Source organism: Podarcis melisellensis (genome assembly GCF_964234715.1).
Source record: "Podarcis melisellensis genome assembly, chromosome: 15".
NCBI lineage: Eukaryota > Metazoa > Chordata > Lepidosauria > Squamata > Lacertidae > Podarcis > Podarcis melisellensis.
In genome coordinates, this window is record NC_138532.1 from 44727452 (window position 1) to 44750351 (window position 22900).

Below are 22900 nucleotides of genomic sequence, written 5' to 3' on the forward strand. Positions count from 1 at the left end.
ACCGAAGGTGATCCTGCGGCTCCACACATCCAGCCGATCTCACAGCGGCCCAATGGAAGGAGGAACCCAGATAGACTGCCTCTGGAACTAGAGGTTCCATCAGAACACCAGAAGAGCCAGCCAGATGAGAGCGAGAATCTTCTCCCCTCCTGCAGTTTCCAGCAACTAGTTTTGGAAGAATTGTGACAGAGCCAAGCCGCAGTTGCTAGGAGCCATCGAGAGACCTCTCCTCCTTTGTGCATTTGCCCAGGATACCTGAAGGAACGTCTCCACCCCCATCGTTCTGCCCGGACACTGAGGTCAAGCACCAAGGGCCTTCTGGCGGTTCCCTCACTGCGAGAAGCCAAGTTACAGGGAACCAGTCAGAGGGCCTTCTCGGTAGTGGCGCCCGCCCTGTGGAACGCCCTCCCATCAGATGTCAAAGAGGGGAAAAACTACCAGACTTTAAGAAGACATCTGAAGGCAGCCCTGTTTAGGGAAGCTTTTAATGTTTGATGCATTACTGTATTTTAATATTTTGTTGGAAGCCGCCCAGAGTGGCTGGGGAAACCCAGCCAGATGGGCAGGGTATAAATAATAAATTTATTACTGTTGTTGTTGGATGCAGCCCTTGCTTGGCATGCAGAAGGTGTCTGGTTCAATCCTTGGCCTCCCTACTGGAAAAAGCACCAGTTGCGGGTGATTTGGGGGTGGGGACCCCAACCTTTCATTGGCAGTGTGGTGTGGTGGTTAGAGTGTCAGCCATGACCTAGCAGAGAGCAGGATTCAAATCCCCACCAGTCAAGCCTTGAAGCTCTCACCGAGTGTCCTTGGGCCTCTCAGCCTATCCTACCTGGCAGGGTTGTGCTGTGGGAATTAGATGAGTATTAGGCCCTGGGAGAGACCAGGGTCCCTCTCCCCCCACTCGGCCGCCAGCTCACCGGGCGTGTCCTTGGGCCAGGCACTGCCTCTGAACGTGGCCTACCTCACAGGGCTGTTGTGAAGTTTAAATGAAGGGGAGAATCAGGCATACCAAGGCAGATTAGAAAAGCCACAAATAGGTTGGACAAGCAGCCAGCACCTTTGGACTATAACTCCCATCAGCCGCACATGGGAGATGTAGTCCCGATGCGCTCCCATGTGCGGCTGAGAGGACACGACACTCCCGTCCACCCAAATGATCTTCACACTTGGAGACAGACCGATCCTTGCAAAAGACACACACACACATTTATTTAAATACACACATGCGGCCGGATCAGGCCGGCAAAGAGCCCCTTTCTCCGTCCTATTCTCCCCAGCCCTCGGCCGGCTTCATCTGAGGAGGTCGAGAATTAAGCGCACTTCTGAGATGTGGGAAGCTTCAGCGGGAAGCGAAGACATCACCTGGAGGTTGGAGGAAAAAGAGGCATTGGGGAACGGAGGGGGCTGGCAGTGGCTTCCTCGCCTTTTGAGATGGGGAGGGGGTCTTTCCCAGCCCAAGCCGCAGATCAAGAGGACTAGCCCCTTAGGTCTAAGAAAGGGTGCTGCTTGTGGAAACCATTCTGTCTCCCACCAGGGGTGGACCAGCCTCATGCCACAAACCACCCTAGCAGAGCCCTTTTTAAGCTCGAAGCCTCAATACGCTTCAGCCTTTTTATTCAGTTTCTGCTGTGGTGGCAGTGCATGCGCGGTGCAGGATAAATACAGTGGTGCCTCGGGTTAAGTACTTAATTCGTTCTGGAGGTCCGTTCTTAACCTGAAACGGTTCTTAACCTGAAGCACCACTTTAGCTAATGGGGCCTCCTGCTGCAGCCGGAGCACGATTTCTGTTCTCATCCTGAAGCAAAGTTCTTAATCCGAGGTAATATTTCAGAGTTAGCGGAGTCTGTAGCCTGAAGCGTATGTAACCTGAAGCATCTGTAACCCAAGGTACCACTGTATTACACAGGTCAGTTGAGCAGCGGGTCGTGTTTCCCTCCTGCGCTGGAGGAGGGCTAGGAAGTTATGACTTTTATGGAAAGAAAATCCTAAAGAGCTACTTTTGGGGGAAAGGAAGGGCCAGAGACGGAGAAAATCTTTCATCTGCACCCTCTTGCATGGGTAGGCAAACTAAGGCCCGGGGACCAGATCCGGCCCAATCGCCTTCTAAATCTGGCCCGCGTACGGTCCAGGAATCAGTGTGTGTTTACATGAGTAGAATGTGTGCTTTTATTTAAAATGCATCTCTGGGTTATTTGTGGGGCATAGGAATTCGTTTATTCCCCCCCCCCAAAGAAATATATATAGTCTGGCCCCCCACAAGGTCTGAGGGACAGTGGACCGGCCCCCTGCTGAAAAAGTTTGCTGGCCCCTGCTCTAATGCAACCAAATTGGGGGTGGGTGTAGATATCTGTGGCCCTCCAGATTTTCCTGGACTACAAGTCCCATCATCCTCCCTGGCCAAGATGGAGTACGGAGTCCCTTGGCTTTTTAAAAAAGGGGGGAGGGGAGAAATCCCGAGGGAGGTGGGCAAAGGAAATCGAAGGTGCCCCAGACCCTCGGGGGATCGGGTCTTGCTTCTCAAGACCCCCGAGATCTGACCTTCCAAGCTCCCCAGATACGGTCTCACATCCCAAGACACCCCCCATTAACTGGGTCTCACCTCCTTTATCTTTGCCTCTGTCCTCTTGAGTGCCTTCACCTCCCGTTGAGCGTGGAGAAGATGCTCCTCCAGATGCCTCACCTGGAAGCCAGGAGCAGAAAGAACGAGTTAGGGGGTGAAAAGAGCGAGGAGTTAGGGGGCTGATCCATGCAAGGGCGGCCATTTCCCAGCCCTCCCCGGAGGGCTCCTTTTCTGCATCCCTCACCCCAGGTCCTCACCCGGCCTTGGTATCTCATCACGAGGTCCATGTTCTCGCTGTCCTTGCCAGCCAGAAGTTCCCTCAGCCTGGCAACCTAAGGAGACAAGTGGGATCCGTCTTGAACCACAAGGTGGTGGTTTGGGGTCACCGTGGGATTGGGGGAGGGAGGAAGAGTTGAAACCCTTTACTGTTTCTGCGGGATCTGTTCCAAGAGACCCCACAAAAGACCCAAATGATTTAATTTTTTTCTCAGTGCAAATAAAACCACCTGAAAATTCACTGAGTGCAAATAAATCTTTGGCCACGCAGGGATAGCCTGAGGGCCGCAGTCCACGCAGGGATAACCTTGAGGATGGATCCTGACCCCAGTGACGCCACCCAGCCCCATACCTGCCGCTGCAGACACATCTTCTCCTGGACCCAATCCGCACTGGACGGCTTCTGCTCCCTGATCTCTTCCCACAGGGCTGACCTCTCCATCTCGCAGCTGCGGAGGTCAGATTTCAGCTGATCCAACTCCAGTTTTAGGATCTGGGGAAGGGAGAGAGAGATGGGGGGGGGGCGTTTAGCAGCCACTCGGGGTTCAGCAACCCACCCCTTTGCAGGAGGCCGGAGGGTGAAGGCAGCACAGAACATCATGGCTGCTGCCCATGTTCCCACTTAAACCAGCCCCTTATTTCAGGCAATGAGGACTAGAATCTTTATGTTTCAGAGAAGCGTCTGCAGCTAAGTGGCAGAGCACCTGCTTGGCATGCAGAAGGCGCCAGGTTCAATTCCCCGGTGGCCTGGGGGAGACCTTCTTCCTGAAACCCCAGAGAGCGCTTGCTGCCCCCCAGGGCAGGCGGTATTGCAGTCTATGGACCATGCACATATCAAGGCAGCTTTTCCTGTGAGCTCCAGGACGTTCTCCTTCCCGAGGCACACAGATCTCTGAGAATGCCAGGGGGTAGGCAGCCCTTGGACCTACCCGGATGTCCGCACTCTGGTCATCCAGCTGCTGAAGCTTCCTGTCCTGCTGCCGGATAACTTCCTGAAGCTCCTTTTCATCCTGTGTGTGAGAGAGAGAGCATAAGAGGGAGCGTAAGAGGAGAGAGAGCGTAAGAGGGCAGGGAGGGAGAAAGGCTTGACAGTGGTTTCGCCAAAGCCTGGCTAAGTTTCTAGTCCCTTGGACCCTGGGGGTGGGAAACAGGGCGGCAGATGCTGCCCAGGGAGAGGAAAGAGTTCGGACAACCCGTCCCACCTTCCGTGCTCCAAGCGTTCCTTATTTTCTTTCTTTTCTTCGACAAATATTTTTACATTGCAAATTTAAATTCACGCATTAAACACCAACATCATCATTTAGGATTTCCCTGAATCCTTCAACTCTCCTCTGCCTTTCCATGGTTACCATGATCATTCTTTTTTTCAATTGCTTCCCTTAATTTTCTCTGTTTTTTAAAATAAAAAATAATAATCCATTTTTACCCTAGTTTTTCGTACATTACAAGCATTACTCAAATCCTGCCAAAGTTTTGGTTGTTTTCAGTGTTCTCTTAAATGCATTGTAAATTTTCCCCATTCCTTCTTAAAGTTCTTCTCTTCTTGGTTTCTGATTAAAATAAAAGGTAAAGGTAAAGGGACCCCTGACCATTAGGTCCAGTCGTGGCCGACTCTGGGGTTGCGGCGCTCATCTCGCTCTATAGGCCGAGGGACCCGGCGTTTGTCGACAGACAGCTTCCGGGTCATGTCGCCAGCATGACTGAGCCGCTTCTGGCGAAACAGAACAGCACACGGAAACGCTGTTTACCTTCCCGCCAGAGCGGTACCTATTTATCTACTTGCACTTTGACGTGCTTTCAAACTGCTAGGTGGGCAGGAGCAGGGACCGAGAAACGGGAGCTCACCCCGTCATGGGGATTCGAACCGCCAACCTTCTAATTAGCAAGCCCTAGGCTCAGTGGTTTAACCCACAGTGCCACCCGCATCCCTTCTGATTATAATATGTGCTCCTTATTTTCAGGTTATGTCCCTTATCCTGGAATCTATTTTGTGAAGGAGTCAAACAAGAAGAAAGGGGATTCCTTTCTAAAGCTTAGGAAGAACTTTCTGACAGTAAGAGCTGTTTGACGGTCAGTCCCTGGGAAGGTGGTGGAATTTCCTGTCTTGTAAAGAGAGCTTGGGTGGCCACCTGCCAAAGATTCTGCAGCTGTGATTCCTGCATTGAAGGGGGCTGGACTGGATAACATTTGGGGGTCCCTTCCAACTCTACAATCTTCTTTTTTTTTATTCCACAGCACATAGAAAATGGGAGATATGTAGCCACTCCAGCAACATATCACTATTTCCTCACATCCAGAAACGCAAGAAGGGCTTTTGCTCTTGCTAGAAGCTCAGCCTTGCCCTCACCGGTTCTGGAAGGCTCCTATAGAAGAGTCCCGTACACACAGAGACTTTGCGCCTGCCCATTAGGGGAAACAGGAAGCCCCGAACATATATATTTTTAGATGTCCTTTTTACGCTGAGATTCGTAGAGACACCATTGATCCTTTGCTGAAGAGGCTCGCCGATCTTTCAGACAAGTCTAAACTTAATTCTCTCCTCTTAGGCAAAGATCACAAGATGACCTGGCTGGTAGCCAGATTCTGCATCCAGATTTGTAGGCACAGATCACCCTCTAGAATAAATTAGCTTACCATGGAAATGCTGAAGTCGCCCTTTGGGGCGCCTCAGGGTCAATTTTTTATGGTAGGCCAAATTTCAGCTGTACGGGTGTATGCATATATCTCAGTTTTAACTCATGAGCTATTGCTGCAATCTGCTCTGATTGTATATTTTATCTTTATGAACACTGTTTTTATTGTATTATGTTATGTTATGTTATGTGAGCTGGTCTTTGACTGTAATAAATTATCTACCTATCTATTCCACAGCGGCTTCAGAGACATGCAGGCTGATTGAGATGGAGGCTGGCTCCCTGGTTGCTGCAATGCCCTAGAAGCGGATCCCCGGCCGATCCGTGACCCAGATCCTCCGAGCCCTGCGGCTCCATCCTGACCCAGACCCCCCTCCTCCTGGCAACCTCACCTGCTTCCTGTCGCGGAGAGCCTTGCTCAGCTGGGCGATGCTGGCGTCGCGGGAATCAACCTCAGCCTCCAGCTCCCTCCCCAGGCCCTGGAGCCGCAAACTGCAGGGGGGGGGGAGAGAAGGGAGAGAGGGCCCTAAATTCAACTCTGCATTACCCAGTCAGGGGGAATAATCTCAATTGATCCCGCATGGCAAGGGGTTGGACTAGATGACCCCGGGGTGCCTTTCAACTCAACAGTTCTACGATTCTAGGACTGTCCATCTTGAAAATGTATCTCATAATCTAACAGCATCTAAACAGCAGAGCGAAAAGGACCTTTTAATAATATATACAACGCATGGTTTTATTTCTTGTACAAATATTGCGGCAGGTCACCCAGCACCTTCCGTATACGCAAAAGCCTGGCCCATTTAAGACTAGGCAAAATGTTTCTTCTCAATAGTGATGGAATGCACAGGTGGGGAATGCTCATTTTTTTGTGAGTCTCATATTACCTGTAAAGGGAACCTTTTCACAGATTAATATATTATTATCCTGTTGGAGCTGCGCTGTGTCTTTTCTCCTCCCAGGCTGTGACGCTTAATGGTCTGCTTTTTTTATTCTTTTTCACTTGGTGGAACGCTCTGTCCCAAGAGACCAGGGCCCTGCGGGACTTGACATCTTTCCGCAGGGCCTGCAAGACAGAGCTGTTCCACCAGGCCTTTGGTTTGGACTCAGTCTGACCCTTATGTTTCCCTCCCCTTATGGTCTTGATCTATGGGCTACATTTAAAATGAGGCTGCATTTTAAATTGCATTTTAACCTGTATTTTAAATTGGGGTTTTTTCTTCTTCTTTTCTTCCTATTATGTTTTTACTGTCATTTTACTGGTGTTAGCCGGGGAGGGTGGGGTATAAATAAAATGTATTATTATTATTATTATTAGGCAAGGAAGAAGCTAAGGGCACATTTCCAAAACACTTGTAGAGAGGGCAAAGCAAGGGGCGTGGTTCGGGGAGAGTCCCAGGGGCCAGGCGGAGAGGTCTGGGGGGCCACATTCAGCCCACAGAGCCTGAGGTCCCCCTCCCCAATGCTTCAAGTGGGAATCCTGACTGCACCTTGAAAATATTCAAAGAATCGCTTTGACCTCTCTATGAGAGAAAGAGATTGGGGCCTGCATGGATTGTGGCCCCCGGAAGAGAAGGCAGCTGGAAACAAGTTCCTGCTCCTCTGCTGTACCCATTTCCCTTTATTTAAACCGGATGTGCTGTTTCTTTTTAAAAATAAAATAACTTGATTTGTTAATGAAAAAGGTAAAAGAATAAAAAAATCGGACCATTAGGTGTCACAGCCTAGGAGGAGAAAAGACACAGCGCAGCTTCAACAGGATAATACTGTAATATATTAATCCATGTAAAGGTTCCCTTTACAGGTAATATAAGACTCACAAAAAAGTAAGCATTCCCCACCTGTGCATTCCATCACCATTGAGAAGTTGGAAGGGTCCTGTAGCCCAAGCTCCGTCAATGCAGGAACCTCAGGTAGAGCATCTTCATCTCTGGGTTTCCCCAGTGCAAAGCAAGCCCCCAGACCCACTTACATTTCCGCCTGCAGGGTTTCCCTCTCCTCCTGGGCGGCCCTCTGCTGCTGCGAAGCCAGGAGGCGGAGCTGTTCTGAAACGGACAGCAAGTCTTGGACGTGGGTGGAGAGTTGATCCTGGAGCTCTGCGGACGGGACAGACCGTGAGACGGCTTCGTTTTGTTCATTTATTGCTTTCCTGTCACACCTTTTCCCTCCCAGGAATTCAAGGGGGGGACATGGCTTTCCTTCCCCTCCCCACCTACCGTATTTTTTGCCCCATAGGGCGCACCGGCCCATAGGACGCACCTAGGTTTTTTTTTGGGGGGGGAAATAAAGGCGCAGGGCTGGGGCGGGGGAAGCCCAAGCTGGACCTCAGTGGACCCAGAACAGGCTGCTATCCGCAAGCCATGGGAGAGCTGCGCAAAGTCGCGCAGCTCTCCCACGGCTTGTGGATAGCTTCCTGAACCTGGAGAGCGAGAGGGGTCGGTGCGCACTGACCCCTCTCTCTCTCCAGGCTTCAGCGAAAGCCTGCATTCGCCCCATAGGACGCATACACATTTCCCCTTCATTTTTGGAGGCGGAAAAGTGCGTCCTATAGGGGAAAAATATGGTAATCCCCAACAACAACCCTGCAAGGTAGGCGTGGCTGAGAGACGCAGGGGCTGCCCACCCCCAGGGCACACCCAGTGGGGAGCTTTGTGGCCAAACAGGGAATTCGAACCTTGGTCCCCTCTCAGGTCCGAATCCTAGTTACCTGCCGGCTTGGGTGGACCTTCATGAACGGCTTTCATGAAAGCAGTGCTCTCGCTCCAAATCCCGGGAGTTTCCACGTCTGAAAAACAGGAGGCACAAAATTTGGGGGGCGGTGTGAAAACCTGCAATGCCCCGTTGAGTCAGAATTAAGAGGGAGGCTGCAATTGAGTGGCCTGGCTTGGACTACTGCAACGCACTCTACGTGGGGCTACCTTTGAAGGCAACCCGGAAAGTGCAACTAATCCAGAATGTGGCAGCTAGACTGGTGACTGGGAGTGGCCGCCGAGACCACATAACACCGGTCTTGAAATACTGGATCCCAGTACATTTCCAAGCACAGTTCAAAGTACTGGTGCTGACCTTTAAAGCCCTAAACGGCCTCAGTCCAGAATACCTGAAGGAGTGTCTCCACCCCCATCGTTTTGCCCGGACACTGAGGTCCAGCGCCGAGGGCCTTCTCGGTGGTGGCACCCGCCCTGTGGAACGCCCTCCCATCAGATGTCAAAGAGAACAACTACCAGACGTTTAGAAGACATCTGAAGGCAGCCCTGTTTAGGGAAGCTTTTAATGTTTAATAGGTTATTGTATTTTAGTGTTCTGTTGGAAGCCACCCAGAGTGGCTGGGGAAACCCAGCCAGATGGGCAGGGTATTATTATTATTATTATTACCCCTTTCCCCCATGAGGGCTGGCAACATGACAAGTGGGGGGGGGGCTTTCCGCTCCGGGTTTGTGTTTCGGGCCCCTTCCCCCCCCCGAGATAGTGAACAGAAACCCCCACCTCTCTCCGCCACTGCCTGCAAGATGCTGTCCACGAAGGAGGTCCCAAAGCGGTGGGGGGTGAGTCGCCTGGGGGTGCAGGGCCGCCTCCTGGGGGCTGTGTCGACCACCTGCAAAAGAGCAGAGCATTGGGAGTGCTGCCATGATACGACTCTGAAGGGGTTCTTCCGCGGCAATTCCTGCATTGCAGCGGGTTGGGCTGGATGACCTTTGGGGGTCCCTTGCCAACTCTACCATTCTGTGATTACAAGACCCTTTCCCAGCAGGGGAGAGAGATGGCAGGGACCCCACTGCACACAGCTGCCTCACCTCTCCCTGCAGCACCCGTTCGAGGAAACTGGCAATTTCCAGGAGCTGCGTCTGAGCGCCATCCATCTCCTGCAAGGAGCAGGCGCAGGCCTCCATGCTGGATCGGGTCCTCTCCATTTCCGCCTTTGCGCTCGCCAGCTCCTCGCCGACAGCCTCTCGCTCCTGCCTTTTGGGGTGGGGTGGGGGACAGGAGAAAGTCAGGACGATGCTGTTCCCTACGCCACAAAAGAAGGGAGACCCCCACCCCACCCCAGACACTCTTTTGTGTGGGGTCTCAGAGAGGAACAGGCACTTACTGAAGGGCGCTGTGGGCACCCTTGAGGTCCTCCAGCTGGGCGCTGCGCTCCCACAGAGTCACGAGGGTGGCCTTCAGCTCCAACTCCGTCTCTGAGAGCTGGCGGCGGGCAATTTGGTTTTCCAGATCTATAAACTGTTAACATTTCAGCAGTTTGGTTAGGTTGGCTTATTTGCATTATTTTACACCGATTTGTATTATTTTACACCAACATTTTTAAAAATCCGTTTGTTGATGATGTTATTTCTGATTGTTTCCGAGATAGAATAGTTATACTATTCTGAGTCACCTTATACTGCAAAAAACACCCCTGTTTAGAGAAGTCTACCCAGGCGCCTAAAAGGTTGAGATACTTTCAGTCTGTTTTAGCATTTTACCTTCTGTACCTTCTGTCAATCTCACTTGATTTTGCTGAATTTTGTAAACTACTTTGAGGGGTTTCTCCCCCCCTCCATCAAACGGTGTAAGATTTTACAAACTAGATAAAATGTTCTGAAGAAAGATGCGATTTCAAGAGGGATACAGGAAGCTGGTTTATGCAGAGTCAGACCATTGGGGCCAACTCTCTGGTGGGAAGATTCAAGGGCCATCAAAGAAACATTCATCCGTGTTCTTATGCAGCTGCATTTTCCACTTTCCTGATGCCCCACAATCGTATCACAAAGTAGTTGTGTTCGGGGTAAGCTGTTCTTTCTTTTTGATTTCCAATGTCAGAGTGGCTGGGGACACCCAGCCAGGTGGGTGGGGTATAAATAAAATAATAATAATAATAATAATAATAATAATAATATCTTATCAATAAAAAAATTCAGCGTGGCAAATTTTTATTCTGAAAGTGTGGCCTGGAGAAAGAAGTTTTCAAACCACTGGCCTACACTGAGAGGCAGGCAGCCTCCTCTTCCAGCCCTACAAAGAGTTGGTATTCAAAGCAGGTCCTCCTCTGCTGAGAAGAAAGATACCAGTCCTCATGAAAGGCTACTTTCAGCAGGAAGCTGCCTTACCCCCAGGAGATGCCCTTAATATTAATAATAATAATAATTTTTTATTTATATCCCGCCCTCCCCAGCCAAAGCCGGGCTCAGAGCGGCTAACAACAGTAAAAATAACAGTTTACATAAAATCACAATCATTTAATTGAAAACAGCTCTGTCTCGCAGGCCCTGCGGAAAAATGTCAAGTCCCGCAGGGCCCTAGTCTCTTGTGACAGAGCGTTCCACCAGTTCGGGCCCAGAGCTGAAAAGGCCCTGGCCCTGGTTGAGGCCAGCCTAACCTCCCTGTGGTCCAGGACCTCCAAGATGTTTTTATTTGAAGACCGTAAGGTCCTCTGTGGGACGTACCAGGAGAGGTGGTCCTGTAGGTACGAGGGTCCTAGGCTGTATAGAACTTTAAAGGTTAAAAGGTAAAGGTAAAAGGACCCCTGACCATTAGGTCCAGTCGCAGACGGCTCTGGGGTTGCGGCGTCCATCTCGCTTTATTGGCCGAGGGAGCCTGGGTACAGCTTCTGGGTCATGCGGCCAGCATGAGCAAGCCACTTCTGGCAAACCAGAGCAGCGCACGGAAATGCTGTTTACCTTCCCGCTGGAGCGGTACCTATTTATCTACTTGCACTTTTGATGTGCTTTCGAACTGCTAGGTGGGCAGGAGAGGGACCGAACAACGGGAGCTCACCCCGGTGCGGGGATTCGAACTGCCGACCTTCTGATCGGTAAGCCCTAGGCTCTGTGTTTAACCTGCAGCAGCACCCGCGTCCATTAAAGGTTAAAACCAGCACCTTAAACCTGACCCTGTACTCCACCGGGAGCCGGTGCAGCTGGTATAGCACCGGATGAATGTGATCTCGCAGCGAAGACCCCATAAGGAGTCTCGCCACGGCATTCTGCACCCGCTGGAGTTTATGGATCAGCTTCAAGGGCAGCCCCACGTAGAGTGAGTTACAATAGTCCAGTCTGGGAAGATCTGGAATCAGCGTGATGAACTGTTTCAAAAGGACTGGAGCAAATTTATATTCTATATGAAAGAAAATGGTAAACAGTTGAAAACGTTTGTAGGTTTGAGTTCAAATGTTTGGTAATGTGAAAACAAGGAGAAGAAGAAGAAGAAGAGTTTGGATTTGATATCCCGCCTTTCACTCCCCTTCAGGAGTCTCAAAGCGGCTAACATTCTCCTTTCCCTTCCTCCCCCACAACAAACACTCTGTGAGGTGAGTGGGGCTGAGAGACTTCAGAGAAGTGTGACTAGCCCAAGGTCACCCAGCAGCTGCATGTGGAGGAGCGGAGACGCGAACCCGGTTCCCCAGATTACAAGACTACCGCTCTTAACCACTACACCATACTGGTGAATGTTAAAAGACAGATATAGGGTAAAAAAGTGGTAACAGAAATGTGAAGAATTTGGTAAAGTTGTGTGGAAGTCAGTTAGAGGGAGGGAAGGAGGTCGATGCTTTATGTAATGTCTTCAGTTATGGGTTTATGATATGAAAATGTAATGAAACATAGAAAACTTAATAAAAATCATGTTAGAAAAAAATACAATAATCAAGTCTGGAGGTGACCGTTGCGTGGATCAGTGGCTAGGTCAGGGGAGCAAACCTGGGGCATTCTGCACGCTGAGCAGGCACCCTGCCGCCAAGCTGCGGCTCTCGCACCCGGGCCCCCGCTCCCCTTCCCCACCCGCCCCAGACCTGCGCCCCTCGCTGCTCCAGGAGCCGCCCCTCTCCGTACCTCCCGGCACTCGGCCGTCTCGCGAGCTTCCCGCTGGGCTTCGTCGCGCTCCTGCTCTGCCCTCACCTTCTCCACGGACAGCCTGCGTCACACGGAACAGGGTTAGCGGTAGCCTGGGAACTGTCACTTGCTGAGGGTGCTGAGCGCCACTAGGAGGCTCCCACCTCCCAGAGCTACAATCTCCAGAGAGGCTTAACCATTGGTCCCTCTCTGGAGACCGTAGCTCTGGAAGGGGGGCGCTCAGCACCTTTAAACTAGTTCCCAGGATTCAGGGGCGACAGCATGACTGCGTAAAGTGAAGTCATAGTGCTTCAGGCGTCTGGTGTGAATGTGGCTCTGGGGGGTCAGGGTGCTGGACCAGCAGTGGGGAGACCCGGGTTCAAATCTGCACCCCACTATTACATTCGCTGACATTTCAGCATCTTCAAGCTTGAGCTCGGCTAAATAATAATAATAATAACTTATTATTTATACCCCGCCCATCTGACGAAGGCCATGCCAGAACTATATACAGTGGTGCCCCGCAAGACGAACGCCTCGCGAGACGGAAAACCCGCTAGGCGAAAGGGTTTTCCGTTTTGGAGGCACTTCGCAAAACGAATTTCCCTATGGGCTTCCTTCGCAAGACGAAAGCCCATGGGGAAATCTCCGGGACAGCAGGGAAGCGCAGCGCGTCTTCCCCACTGTCCTCGGACCTCCTCCGAAGGCTGGCGGTGGGGCGGAGAGACTGCTCCGAAGGCTGGCGGCGGCGGGAGGTCTCTCCGCCCCGCTGCCAGCCTTCGGAAGGATGCTGTCCTGAAGACTTGCGGTGGGAGGAGGGTTTTCCTTCCCACCGCCAACATTCAGAATGCTGTTCTGAATGTTGGCGGTGGGGAGGAAAAACCCTCCTCCCACTGCAAGCCCCGGGAACAGAGAAGCACAATGCGCCTTCCCCTCTGTTCCCGTACCTGTCCTGAAGGCTTGCGGTGGGGAGAAAAGCCCTTCTCCGCACCGCCAGCCTGGCAAGCGGTTTTCATAGGAACGCATTAATTGATTTTCAATGCATTCCTATGGGAAACCGTGCTTCGCAAGACGAAAAACTTGCAAGAAGAAAAAACTTGCGAAACGAATTAATTTCGTCTTGCGAGGCACCACTGTATTGGATATATCTTTTTAAAAATTTCTATTCACTAAATTTATACATTGCCTGTGGTGGTCACATGGGATTACTATGGGGAATTATGAAAATATGCAGCAAGCCATTGTGTCCGCAATGAAAGCATTGCGCTGACTGGGCTTGAGTCATTGACAATAATTCCTGATCAAATCCCACAAGCCTCTGCGTCTCTGCCCCATTTTCTCTACTGCCCATTTCTCTACACCCGACCATTACGCATCAGCATTCTAAAACACAGACCAGTTGCTTCAACAGGCATCCTGCGCCATAAGATAGTAGGTAACTTTGATGTAGTTTGTTAATCTTAGGGCCAAGTTTCACATGGAAGTGATAAAGATGCCTTTCCTTCCTTTCCTGTTTACTGCCTGTTTATGACCTCCGGGGTTTGCTAAATGCATTCCTCCTGGATTCCTGTATATTTTACCTGGACACGTATGCATGCTCAAAGTAGTCTTTGAAGTTAAAAGGATTTCTCTGACCTAACATTGTCCCCACATGGGTTTTTTTGAAATGCTCAGAGGAAATATGATTGGTTCTTACGAACACTGTGTTAAAAGTTCTTTTGTGAATAAAACGACCTGGGCCGAGGGGGTTTAGAGTTTTCGCACTTCCTCCCAGAGTCTTGCCTCGTGTTTTGTTTTAATCAGGGTCCAGTCCTTTCCTTCAGAACGCAACAATTGCCCTTAATCCAAAGTTCACAGGGCAGTTAACAACACTGAATAATCATTATATTATTGCCATTGTTTTAATACTTATACCCCACCCTTTTACAAAACTGGGACTGCAGGCAGCTCACTGATAAAGGTTGCAAACATTAAAACCCGTATCATAGGACTTTAAGCAGTCCTGGCTCCCCACAAAGAATTCTGGGAGTTGTAGGTTTGCTAAGGGTGGCGAGAGTTGTTAGGAGACCCCTTTATCCCCCTCCCAGAACTACAATTCCCAGAGCAGCTTAATAATCAAACATTCTTTCTCAGGGAACTTTTGGAGTTTCACACCATGCCTTTAAAGTACTGTACTGTGATACCACTTTAACCAGTCATTGACTTCCCCCGGAGGATTCTGGGAAGTGTAGTCTGTTCAGGGCACTGACAGTCATAGGGCGCTCTCCCTATTCCTCTCCCAGAACTACATTTCCCAGAGTTCCCTGGGAAGGAGCCTCGATTCTGAGCATCAAGACTCACCGCGCTGCTTCCTCTTCCAGCTTCAGGATCATCTCCTGCTTCTCTGACAGCTGACGGGAGAGGATCTCCTTCTCCTCCTGCAGCCGATCACGCTGGCTCTCGGCTGCGGTCCCCTTCTGCCTCGCAGCCTCCAGCTCTGCGGAAAGAGCGCGGGGTCAAGACTGGGTTAGAAACTCAGATACAGGGAAGTTTTTAATATGTGACATTTTAATGTATTTTTAATCTTTGTTGGAAGCCACCCAGAGTGGCTGGGGAAACCCAGTCAGATGGGCAGGGTACAGTTAATAAATTATTATTATTATTACAGTGGTACCTCTGGATGAGAACGGGATCCGTTCCAGAGCCCCGTTTTCATCCAGAAGCGAACACAACCCGTGTCTGCGCAAAACGCGATTTGCCACTTCTGCGCATGGCGGCAAAACTCGAAAGTAACATGCTCTGTTACTTCTGGGTCACTGCAGCGCGCAGCCCGAAAATACTTATCCCAAAGCTACTTCAACTCGAGGTATGACTGTATTATTATTATTATTATTATTATTATTATACAGTGGTACCTCGGTTTTCGAACAACTCAGTACCCAAACGCTGCAAACCCGGAAGTAGGTGTTCTGGTTTTTGAACTTTGCCCCAGAAGCCGAATGTGCTCCTGAGCTTCCGTTTTTACTGTTGCGCAGCTAATTTGAGTTCCCAGCATCGTAATGAAAGCCTTCCATTTCTGATTGCAGTGTTCCGAGGTGATATTTGGTGCTTTTCTTTTTTGCTATTTTTGGCGTTTTTGTGTGGCTTTTTCAGTTTTGTGACTGTGGCTTGTTTTTCGTTTTATGATTGACGGACCAATTGTGTGACTGCGGAAATGGGTAAGCAAGTCCTGTTAGATAGTAAAATTCATGTTAAATTGCCGTTTTAGGAGTTTTTTAAAGTCTGGAACGGATTAATCTGTTTTGCATTACTCTCTATAGAAAACACACCTTGGTTTTGGAACGCTTTGGTTTTGGAATAGACTTCTGGAATGGATTAAGTTTGAGAACCAAGGTACCACTGTATATAATAAGCTCATTGCCAAATGGCGCCTTAAGCCTAGGTTGCGGTTGCCACAACGGACTGTCAAGGCGCCTTTTTTTTTTGCCAGTGAAAAGTATTATTATTCATTTCATTTCTATACCCCTTTATTTATTTATTTTTACATATCAAAGCAGTTTAAAGCAATCCAGAAGAAAATAAATTCAAGCTTCAGGGAAAATATTTCAGATCCTTCTCTAAGGGACATTCTGCTCTCCCCAAATTTATTTACCTACTTCATTTATAGAGCTGCCCCATAGCAGAAGTATTCTAGGAAGGCAGGATGGCGTAGTGGTTAGAGTGTTGGACAAGATCAGGGTTCAAATCCCCACAGCCGCAGCCTCCTAACCTACCTCACAGGGTCGTTGGAGGGATTAACCGAGGAGGGGGGTGAACCAAGAATTCATTGGAGAAAGAGGCTAGAAATTCAGTGAAGAAGCTCTTCTGCTTGCCTGCTTAAGAAAGCTGGAGGGCCCAGCCCTCCCCTGGGGGATGCCGTCGGGAATTGAACCCAGGGCCTTCTGCATGCAAAGAAAGTGCTCTGCCACTCAACTATAGCCCAGAGTCCAGCCACTGGGTCCACCTGGCTCAGTACTGCCTACACGGACCGGCAGCCATGTCTCGGCCAACTTCAGAGTCACAAATATTTCCGTTCCTCTTTCCTTGGCTTTGGAGAATTTTTCAGGTGTTTTATGCAACATATGGAAATTTAAAATTTAAAACTTTTCTTTTACCCCACGGCTAAAGGATCTTGAAAGTTTTAGGACAAAACCAGAGGAAGATTAACGAGTCTCCAAAAGTCCTGGACTCAAAAGACGATGCTTCCCACCCATCCCAGGCGAGAGCTACATGGTCGATTCACCTGTCTGCAGGTGAATCTTGGCTGCAGTCAGCTCATTTCCCCGTCCCAAGGCTTCGACCAGCTCCTGTGTTGCGTTCTCCAGCTTCCTACACACCTGCAGGCAGCAAAGGGTTAAGAAGGGTTAAGTCTGAAATAAATAAATTAATCTCATATATATATATATATATATATATATATATATATATATATATATATATGAGATTAATTTATAAACATTATAAATAATGTTCATAAACACGTACATAAATATATAAACCACATGTCTGAAGAAGCACAGGAAAGCAGTCCTGGAGCCATTTTGGCTCCCAGACTGACCAAATGTTTTCTCTGCGAGGTCAAAGGAAAATGGAAAAGCCTCCCCATTGTCTCTTCATTCTTAAGGGTATATCTGTATATGAATAGGGTAAGCCTGTGACCTGGCTCAGGAACTAAATATTTATCATTACAAAAGACTGGCCAGGCTCCCCAGGGTATCCAACCAAGTGACCATTAACAGGTAACCTGCCAGACAGAAGATAAACAATGACAGGAGGTAAACAATGTACTCAGATTTCTCTTGAGCTACACCCCTTTCTGTGATGTATGTACAGTGGTGCCTCGCAAGACGAAATTAATTCGTTCCGCAAGTCTCTTCGTCTTGCGAGTTTTTCGTCTTGCGATGCACGGTTTTCCATAGGAATGCATTGAAAATCAATTAATGCGTTCCTATGGAAACCGCCTTCCCCCGACCTCTTCTGGCGGGGGAGGCTTTCTCGCCCCGCTGCCCGGCATCGGGACAAGCCCCGAAGCCGGGCGGCGGGGGGAGACATTCCTGCCCCGCCGCCTGGCTTCGGGACATCGTTCCGATGCCGGGCGGCGGGGGGAGGCTTTCCCGCCCCGCCGCCCGGCTTCAGGACATCGTTCCGATGCCAGGCGGCGGGGGGAGGCTTTCTCGCCCCGCTGCCCGGCATCGGGACGATGCCCCGAAGCCGGGCGGCGGGGGGAGGCGTTCCTGCCCCGCCGCCCGGCATCGGGACGATGCCCCGAAGCCGGGCGGCGGGGGGAGACATTCCTGCCCCGCCGCCTGGCTTCGGGACATCGTTCCGATGCCGGGCGGCGGGGGGAGGCTTTCCCGCCCCGCCGCCCGGCTTCGGGACATCGTTCCGATGCCAGGCGGCGGGGGGAGGCTTTCTCGCCCCGCTGCCCGGCATCGGGACGATGCCCCGAAGCCGGGCGGCGGGGGGAGGCTTTCCCGCCCCGCCGCCGGGCATCGGGGCATCCTTCCGAAGCCCGGCGGCGGGAGGAGGTGTCCCCGCCCCGCCGCCAGGCTTCGGAGGAGGTCCGAGGACAGCGGGGAAGACGCGCTGCGCTTCCCCACTGTCCCGGAGATTTCCCTATGGGCTTTCGTCTTGCGAAGCAAGCCCATAGGGAAATTCGTCTTGCGAAGCGCCTCCAAAACGGAAAACCCTTTCGTCTAGCGGGTTTTTCGTCTTGCGAGGCGTTCGTCTTGCGGGGCACCACTGTATGATGTTTCTGGGGGTGGTCTTGGACTCCAAGGCGGGCAATTAAAAAGGACTATATAAGGGCAGGCACACTTTTGTTCTGGGTCTTCCTCCTTTCCTGCGGGTGAGGGGAGCACCCTGTTGCAACAGATCAATAAAGATCAGGCTTCCTAGCTGCTTTGCTTCTCAATATTTTCTGGTTGGCCTCTGTTATTTTCTCTGACAGATGGAGAACCTACAAAGGACTCTATAAGGGCTCTTGTGTCCCCCATAAGGGAATAAGGGCAGATTTTCGTTTATTGCAACAGCAACAAGGCAGAACATGTTCGCAAACACCAACATAGAAATATTGTCAGAAGGACTGGTCTTATCTCAAACAGCCGTTGGGGTTGAGGGGAGAACAGCCCCAAAACCTCATACCACTCGCCCCGGAATGGAGCTATAGTGGGGAAAACGGCACAATGAGTTATTATGGAGATATGGTGGAACCTCCCAGTTCAGAGGCAGTCTACCCTAGAACACCGGGAACCAGGGAAATGGAGGGAGAGAGCAAGAGTCTTTGGTGCAAAGGGAGAATCAGGACTGGATTTAGACACCCCCCCTCCTCCCTGGTTCAGTGCCACCCCCAAGAGAAGACTTGCCTCGTGGTGCTGGGCGACCTCCTGCTGGGCTGCCCTCACCCTCTGGACCATCTGCCCCATTGTGACTTGGAATCGGCCCGCCAGGGTCCTCATGGCCTCATACTGGGGAGAGAGAGAGAGAGATTTAGTCCCCCCGTTGGACAAGTCTGGCAAAGGCCTCGGTCCTGTATACCTGAAGGAGCGTATCCACCCCCATCGTTCTGCCCGGACACTGAGGTCCAGCTCCGAGGGCCTTCTGGCGGTTCCCTCATTGCGAGAAGTGAGGTTACAGGGAACGAGACAGAGGGCCTTCTCGGTGGTGGCGCCCACCCTGTGGAACACCCTTCCTACAGATGTTAAGGAAATAAGCAGCTATCCTATCTTTAAAAGACATCTGAAGGCAGCCCTGTTTGGGGAAGTTTTAAATATTTAATGCTGTATTGTTTTTAACACTCGATTGGGAGCCACCCAGAGTGGCTGAGGAAACTCAGTCAGATGGGCAGGGTATAAATAATAAATTATTATTATTAATTATTATTATTATTATTATTATTATTATTATTATTGGAGCTGGGGAGGCGAGGAGTGAATCAGGACTCACGTCGCGACGCATCTTCGCCCAGTTGCTCTGCAAGGCTGTCGCTAGGCAGGCCTCTTCTGCCAGGTGTTTGGCGTACCCGCCCGAGAGATCAGACTGCAGAAATGAAAAACGGAAAAAATGTGCGGATGAAAGAGAGGAGCTTCCTTCAGGGGCTCGCGGCAGAGCCGGAAAGGGGTCCGAAAAGGGCAGCTGGAAGGAGCGGCACGGAGAAAGGGGCTTTTGCGTTTCAAGGAGAGTAGAAGACAACACGATTGAAGTTTATTACAATTCAGTGGCAAGAGAAATGGTTGAAATATGCAGAACTGGCTAAATTGCCATACAAACTGAGAGATCAGGACATCTGTGACTTTAAAGAAGAATGGGAACTTTTCACATATTACTTAAAAAGACAACAAAACGAAATGGACTTCTTGGCAGGTTTTGAATAAGCATCCACAAATTTATTGATTGTTAACATAGTAGATAGATAATATAAAGATTCAGACAATTTTACAGTATGCAGAGAACAATATGAGTTGAGAAATCAGAGAGAGGAGCTGAGGGAAGTCTTGGGGTTTTGATGGGGAAATTGGGGGGGGGGGGAATGATGAATATGAGATGTTTTGATATTTTGTTATGTTGAAATTGTTAGGTTTTTTTAAATAAAAAAAGTAGTTTATTACAATTATGCACAGCATGGAAAGAGAGGACGAGGGAAAGTTTTTGTCCCTCTTTCGTAACCCTGGGAGTCACGGGCATCCAGTGAGGCTGAACACTGGACAGATTTTAAAAAGTTCTTCATCACACAGCGGAGCGTTAAACTAGGGAACTCCTTGCCACAAGAGGCAGGGATGGATGCTCTTTTTGAGCTGTGTCCTATACGTCCGTCCCTGTCAAAACCAGCAGAAGGCCGCACGTTCAAACATGCAGACTCCGCAAAAGGCGCAGCACCTTAAACATTAAAACCAGCTTGCAGGCGATTGGAAAGATCTGAGACCCTGGATCCCAGACGTTGGGGCCAGGCCCCCAGTGCCTCCTTCCCCGCTCACCTGGAGTGCGTTGGCCTCCGCCAGCAGGGTGCGGAGATGCCGCCAGGACCCGCAGTCCTTCTCCAGCTGCCCGATGCGTTGGGTGGCGTGATTCCGGAACAACTCCAGAACGTGATCTGCCTGCAAGGAGCGAACGGAGGCGGAAGAGAGATCACACAGAGAGCTTTTCAGTCAGAGGATTCGCACACCCAACCCGTCCCCCTCCGCATACTGACCTCGATGCACTGATGGTCTGAACTATAATCAGGGAATTATAGTGCCCCATGTTTCCCCCACAAACAGAACAGAAAAGCTGGCAGGGGTCACCCGCCCACCTGCATCTTCCTCTGTGCTCAAGAGACCTGTGACATCAAAAAGCTTGCCTCTTTTCTTTTTTTTAACCTACCCTGAGCTAAACTGTCTTTATAGAAAAGAGTAACACCTCTTTAAAAAAAAACAAGGTATTTTGCTTCTCTTACAGGCATAGGCAAACTCAGCCCTCCACATGTTTTGGGACTACAACTCCCATCATCCCTAGCTAGCGAGACCAGTGGACAAGGATGATGGGAGTTGTAGTCCCAAAACATGTGGAGGGCTGAGTTTGCCTATGCCTGGTCTATTACTCTGCAAGCCTATGTTCCTGTTTCAGTTTGACAGTGGAAGGGACTCTCCTCACCTGGGGGCTTTTAAGCAGAATTTGGATGGCCATCTGTCATGGCCATATTGAGATTTCTGCATTGCAGGGGGCTGGACAAGAAGACCTTCAGGCATCCCGGCCACCTCTGCAATTCTAGGATCACCATACCTGCCTTGCCCCACCTTGTAGTCTCTGCTTTTCAATTTGTATTGTATTATTTTATATACTGTGGGCTTGCCATTGTTTTATTGATTGTAGTTTAGAAATTATTTATTGTAACTGTTGAGTGGATTTCTGTTTAACTTTTATATGTTATTATTATTTAATACTATTCTAATGATTGTCGAATGTTACTTTTTTGATGTAGGTTGCCTATTTTAAAGTTTTATTATCACATTTTTTGTATTGCATTAGATTGTCATAAGTTGTACATTTTTCGTTTCTTCAGCTTGTAAACCGCCTTGAGTATTGTGAGATAGAAAGGCAGCATAGAAATTAAAAAATTTAATTAAAAAAATGATGATGATACCCACCCAAGTATTTTTCCCCAGAAAGAACCTGCTAATGGGGTAACTTGAAGGAGTTTTTAATGGTTTGGATTTTCACTTATGCAAACATTGCTGTTGTTATTTTAACCTACAACTCTGTACAGTGGGACCTCGGGTTAAGTACTTAATTCGTTCTGGAGGTCTGTTCTTAACCTGAAACTGTTCTTAACCTGAAGCACCACTTTAGCTAATGGGGCCTCCTGCTGCTGCTGCGCCGCCGGAGCATGATTTCTGTTCTCATCCTGAAGCAAAGTTCTTAACCCGAGGTACTATTTCTGGGTTAGGGGACTCTGTAACCTGAAGTGCATGTAACCCGAGGCACCACTGTATTGCTTCATTACCCGGTTTTCTGGTGCCTACATGTTCTTGTATAATAAAATAAACAAACGAAGGTTGGACAGGCCCCCTGTCAGGGACCACCCAGCCGAGACTCCTGCATTGTAAGGGGTCAGAATAGATGACCCCTGGGGTTCTCGTTCCAACTCTATGGTTCTGCGATTCTACGCACCGCCTCCTTGTCTCTCAGGGTCTTCTTCCTTTCGTCCTCAATCCGGCTCCACCTCTCCCGGATGCGAGAGATCAGGTTGCCCAACTGCTTTTGCTGCAAGAGAGAGAGAGAAATAATAATAAATAACAACAACAATAATAAATTTTTATTTATACCCCGCCCTTCCTGGTTCAAAAACTGGGCTCAGGGCGGCTAACAACAAATTTAAAGCACTTAATTGTAAAAGCAGCATAAAATACAGTATAAAAACATAACAATAAAATTTGAAGGTCAGGGACCATCCTGCCGGGGTGTGGGAGGGAGAAACAGACTCTGTGCCCCCCTCCTCCCCACCCAGCCCATCGCTTGGGCCTCACCTGCTGGCTAAGGGAGCGACGGTCGTCCTGAAGGCGTTGGAAGGAGGCTTCGGCCGTCTCTCGGAGAAACGTGGAATCCAAAAGGCATCCTCTCTGCAGGCAGAACGGGAGCCAGATCAACACACACGGCACCAAAGGCTCTTTATAAGCTATCTCAGCTTACAAGGAACAGCGTGGTGCAGTGGTTAGAGCATTGGACTGGAACCCGGGAGAGAGCAGGGTTCGAATCCCTCACACTGCTTCTGGCGGTTCCCTCGCTGCAAAAAGCCAAGTTACAGGGAACCAGGCAGGGGCCTTCTCGGTAGTGGCACCAGTCTTGTGGAACGCCCTCCCACCAGATGTCAAACAACAACTACCAAACCTTTAGAAAACATCTGAAGGCAGCCCTGTTTAGGGAAGCTTTTAATGCTTAAAAGACTATTGTATTTTATTATTCTGTTGGAAGCCGCCCAGAGTGGCTGGGGAAACCCAGCCAGATGGGCGGGGTATAAATAATAAATTATTGTTATTATTACTATTATTATTATTACTACTCGGCCTTGCAGCTCTCCCTGGGTGTCCTTGGGCCAGTCCTCCTTGCCTCTTCCCGGCCTCAACTAC

The 22900-nt window shown here is 49.8% G+C and overlaps 1 protein-coding gene across 1 annotated transcript in view; it reads right to left on the minus strand.

Moving 5' to 3' along the window:
• Positions 1-1184: 1184 nt before the first annotated feature.
• The window catches only part of SPAG5 (sperm associated antigen 5), a 31732-nt gene continuing 10016 nt past the window's right edge, over positions 1185-22900 (minus strand). The window contains exons 5-23 of the mRNA XM_081889525.1: positions 22301-22393; positions 21945-22037; positions 20273-20392; positions 19245-19337; positions 18665-18766; positions 16543-16645; positions 14622-14757; positions 12282-12363; positions 9563-9696; positions 9267-9432; positions 8959-9067; positions 8180-8257; positions 7445-7568; positions 5865-5964; positions 3769-3849; positions 3192-3332; positions 2821-2895; positions 2603-2683; positions 1185-1365 (exon numbers count right to left, since the gene is read on the minus strand). Of these exons, the coding sequence (XP_081745651.1) occupies positions 1294-1365; positions 2603-2683; positions 2821-2895; positions 3192-3332; positions 3769-3849; positions 5865-5964; positions 7445-7568; positions 8180-8257; positions 8959-9067; positions 9267-9432; positions 9563-9696; positions 12282-12363; positions 14622-14757; positions 16543-16645; positions 18665-18766; positions 19245-19337; positions 20273-20392; positions 21945-22037; positions 22301-22393 (1983 nt within the window). The 3' untranslated portion in view covers positions 1185-1293. The remainder of the gene's footprint in view (positions 1366-2602; positions 2684-2820; positions 2896-3191; positions 3333-3768; positions 3850-5864; positions 5965-7444; positions 7569-8179; positions 8258-8958; positions 9068-9266; positions 9433-9562; positions 9697-12281; positions 12364-14621; positions 14758-16542; positions 16646-18664; positions 18767-19244; positions 19338-20272; positions 20393-21944; positions 22038-22300; positions 22394-22900) is intronic.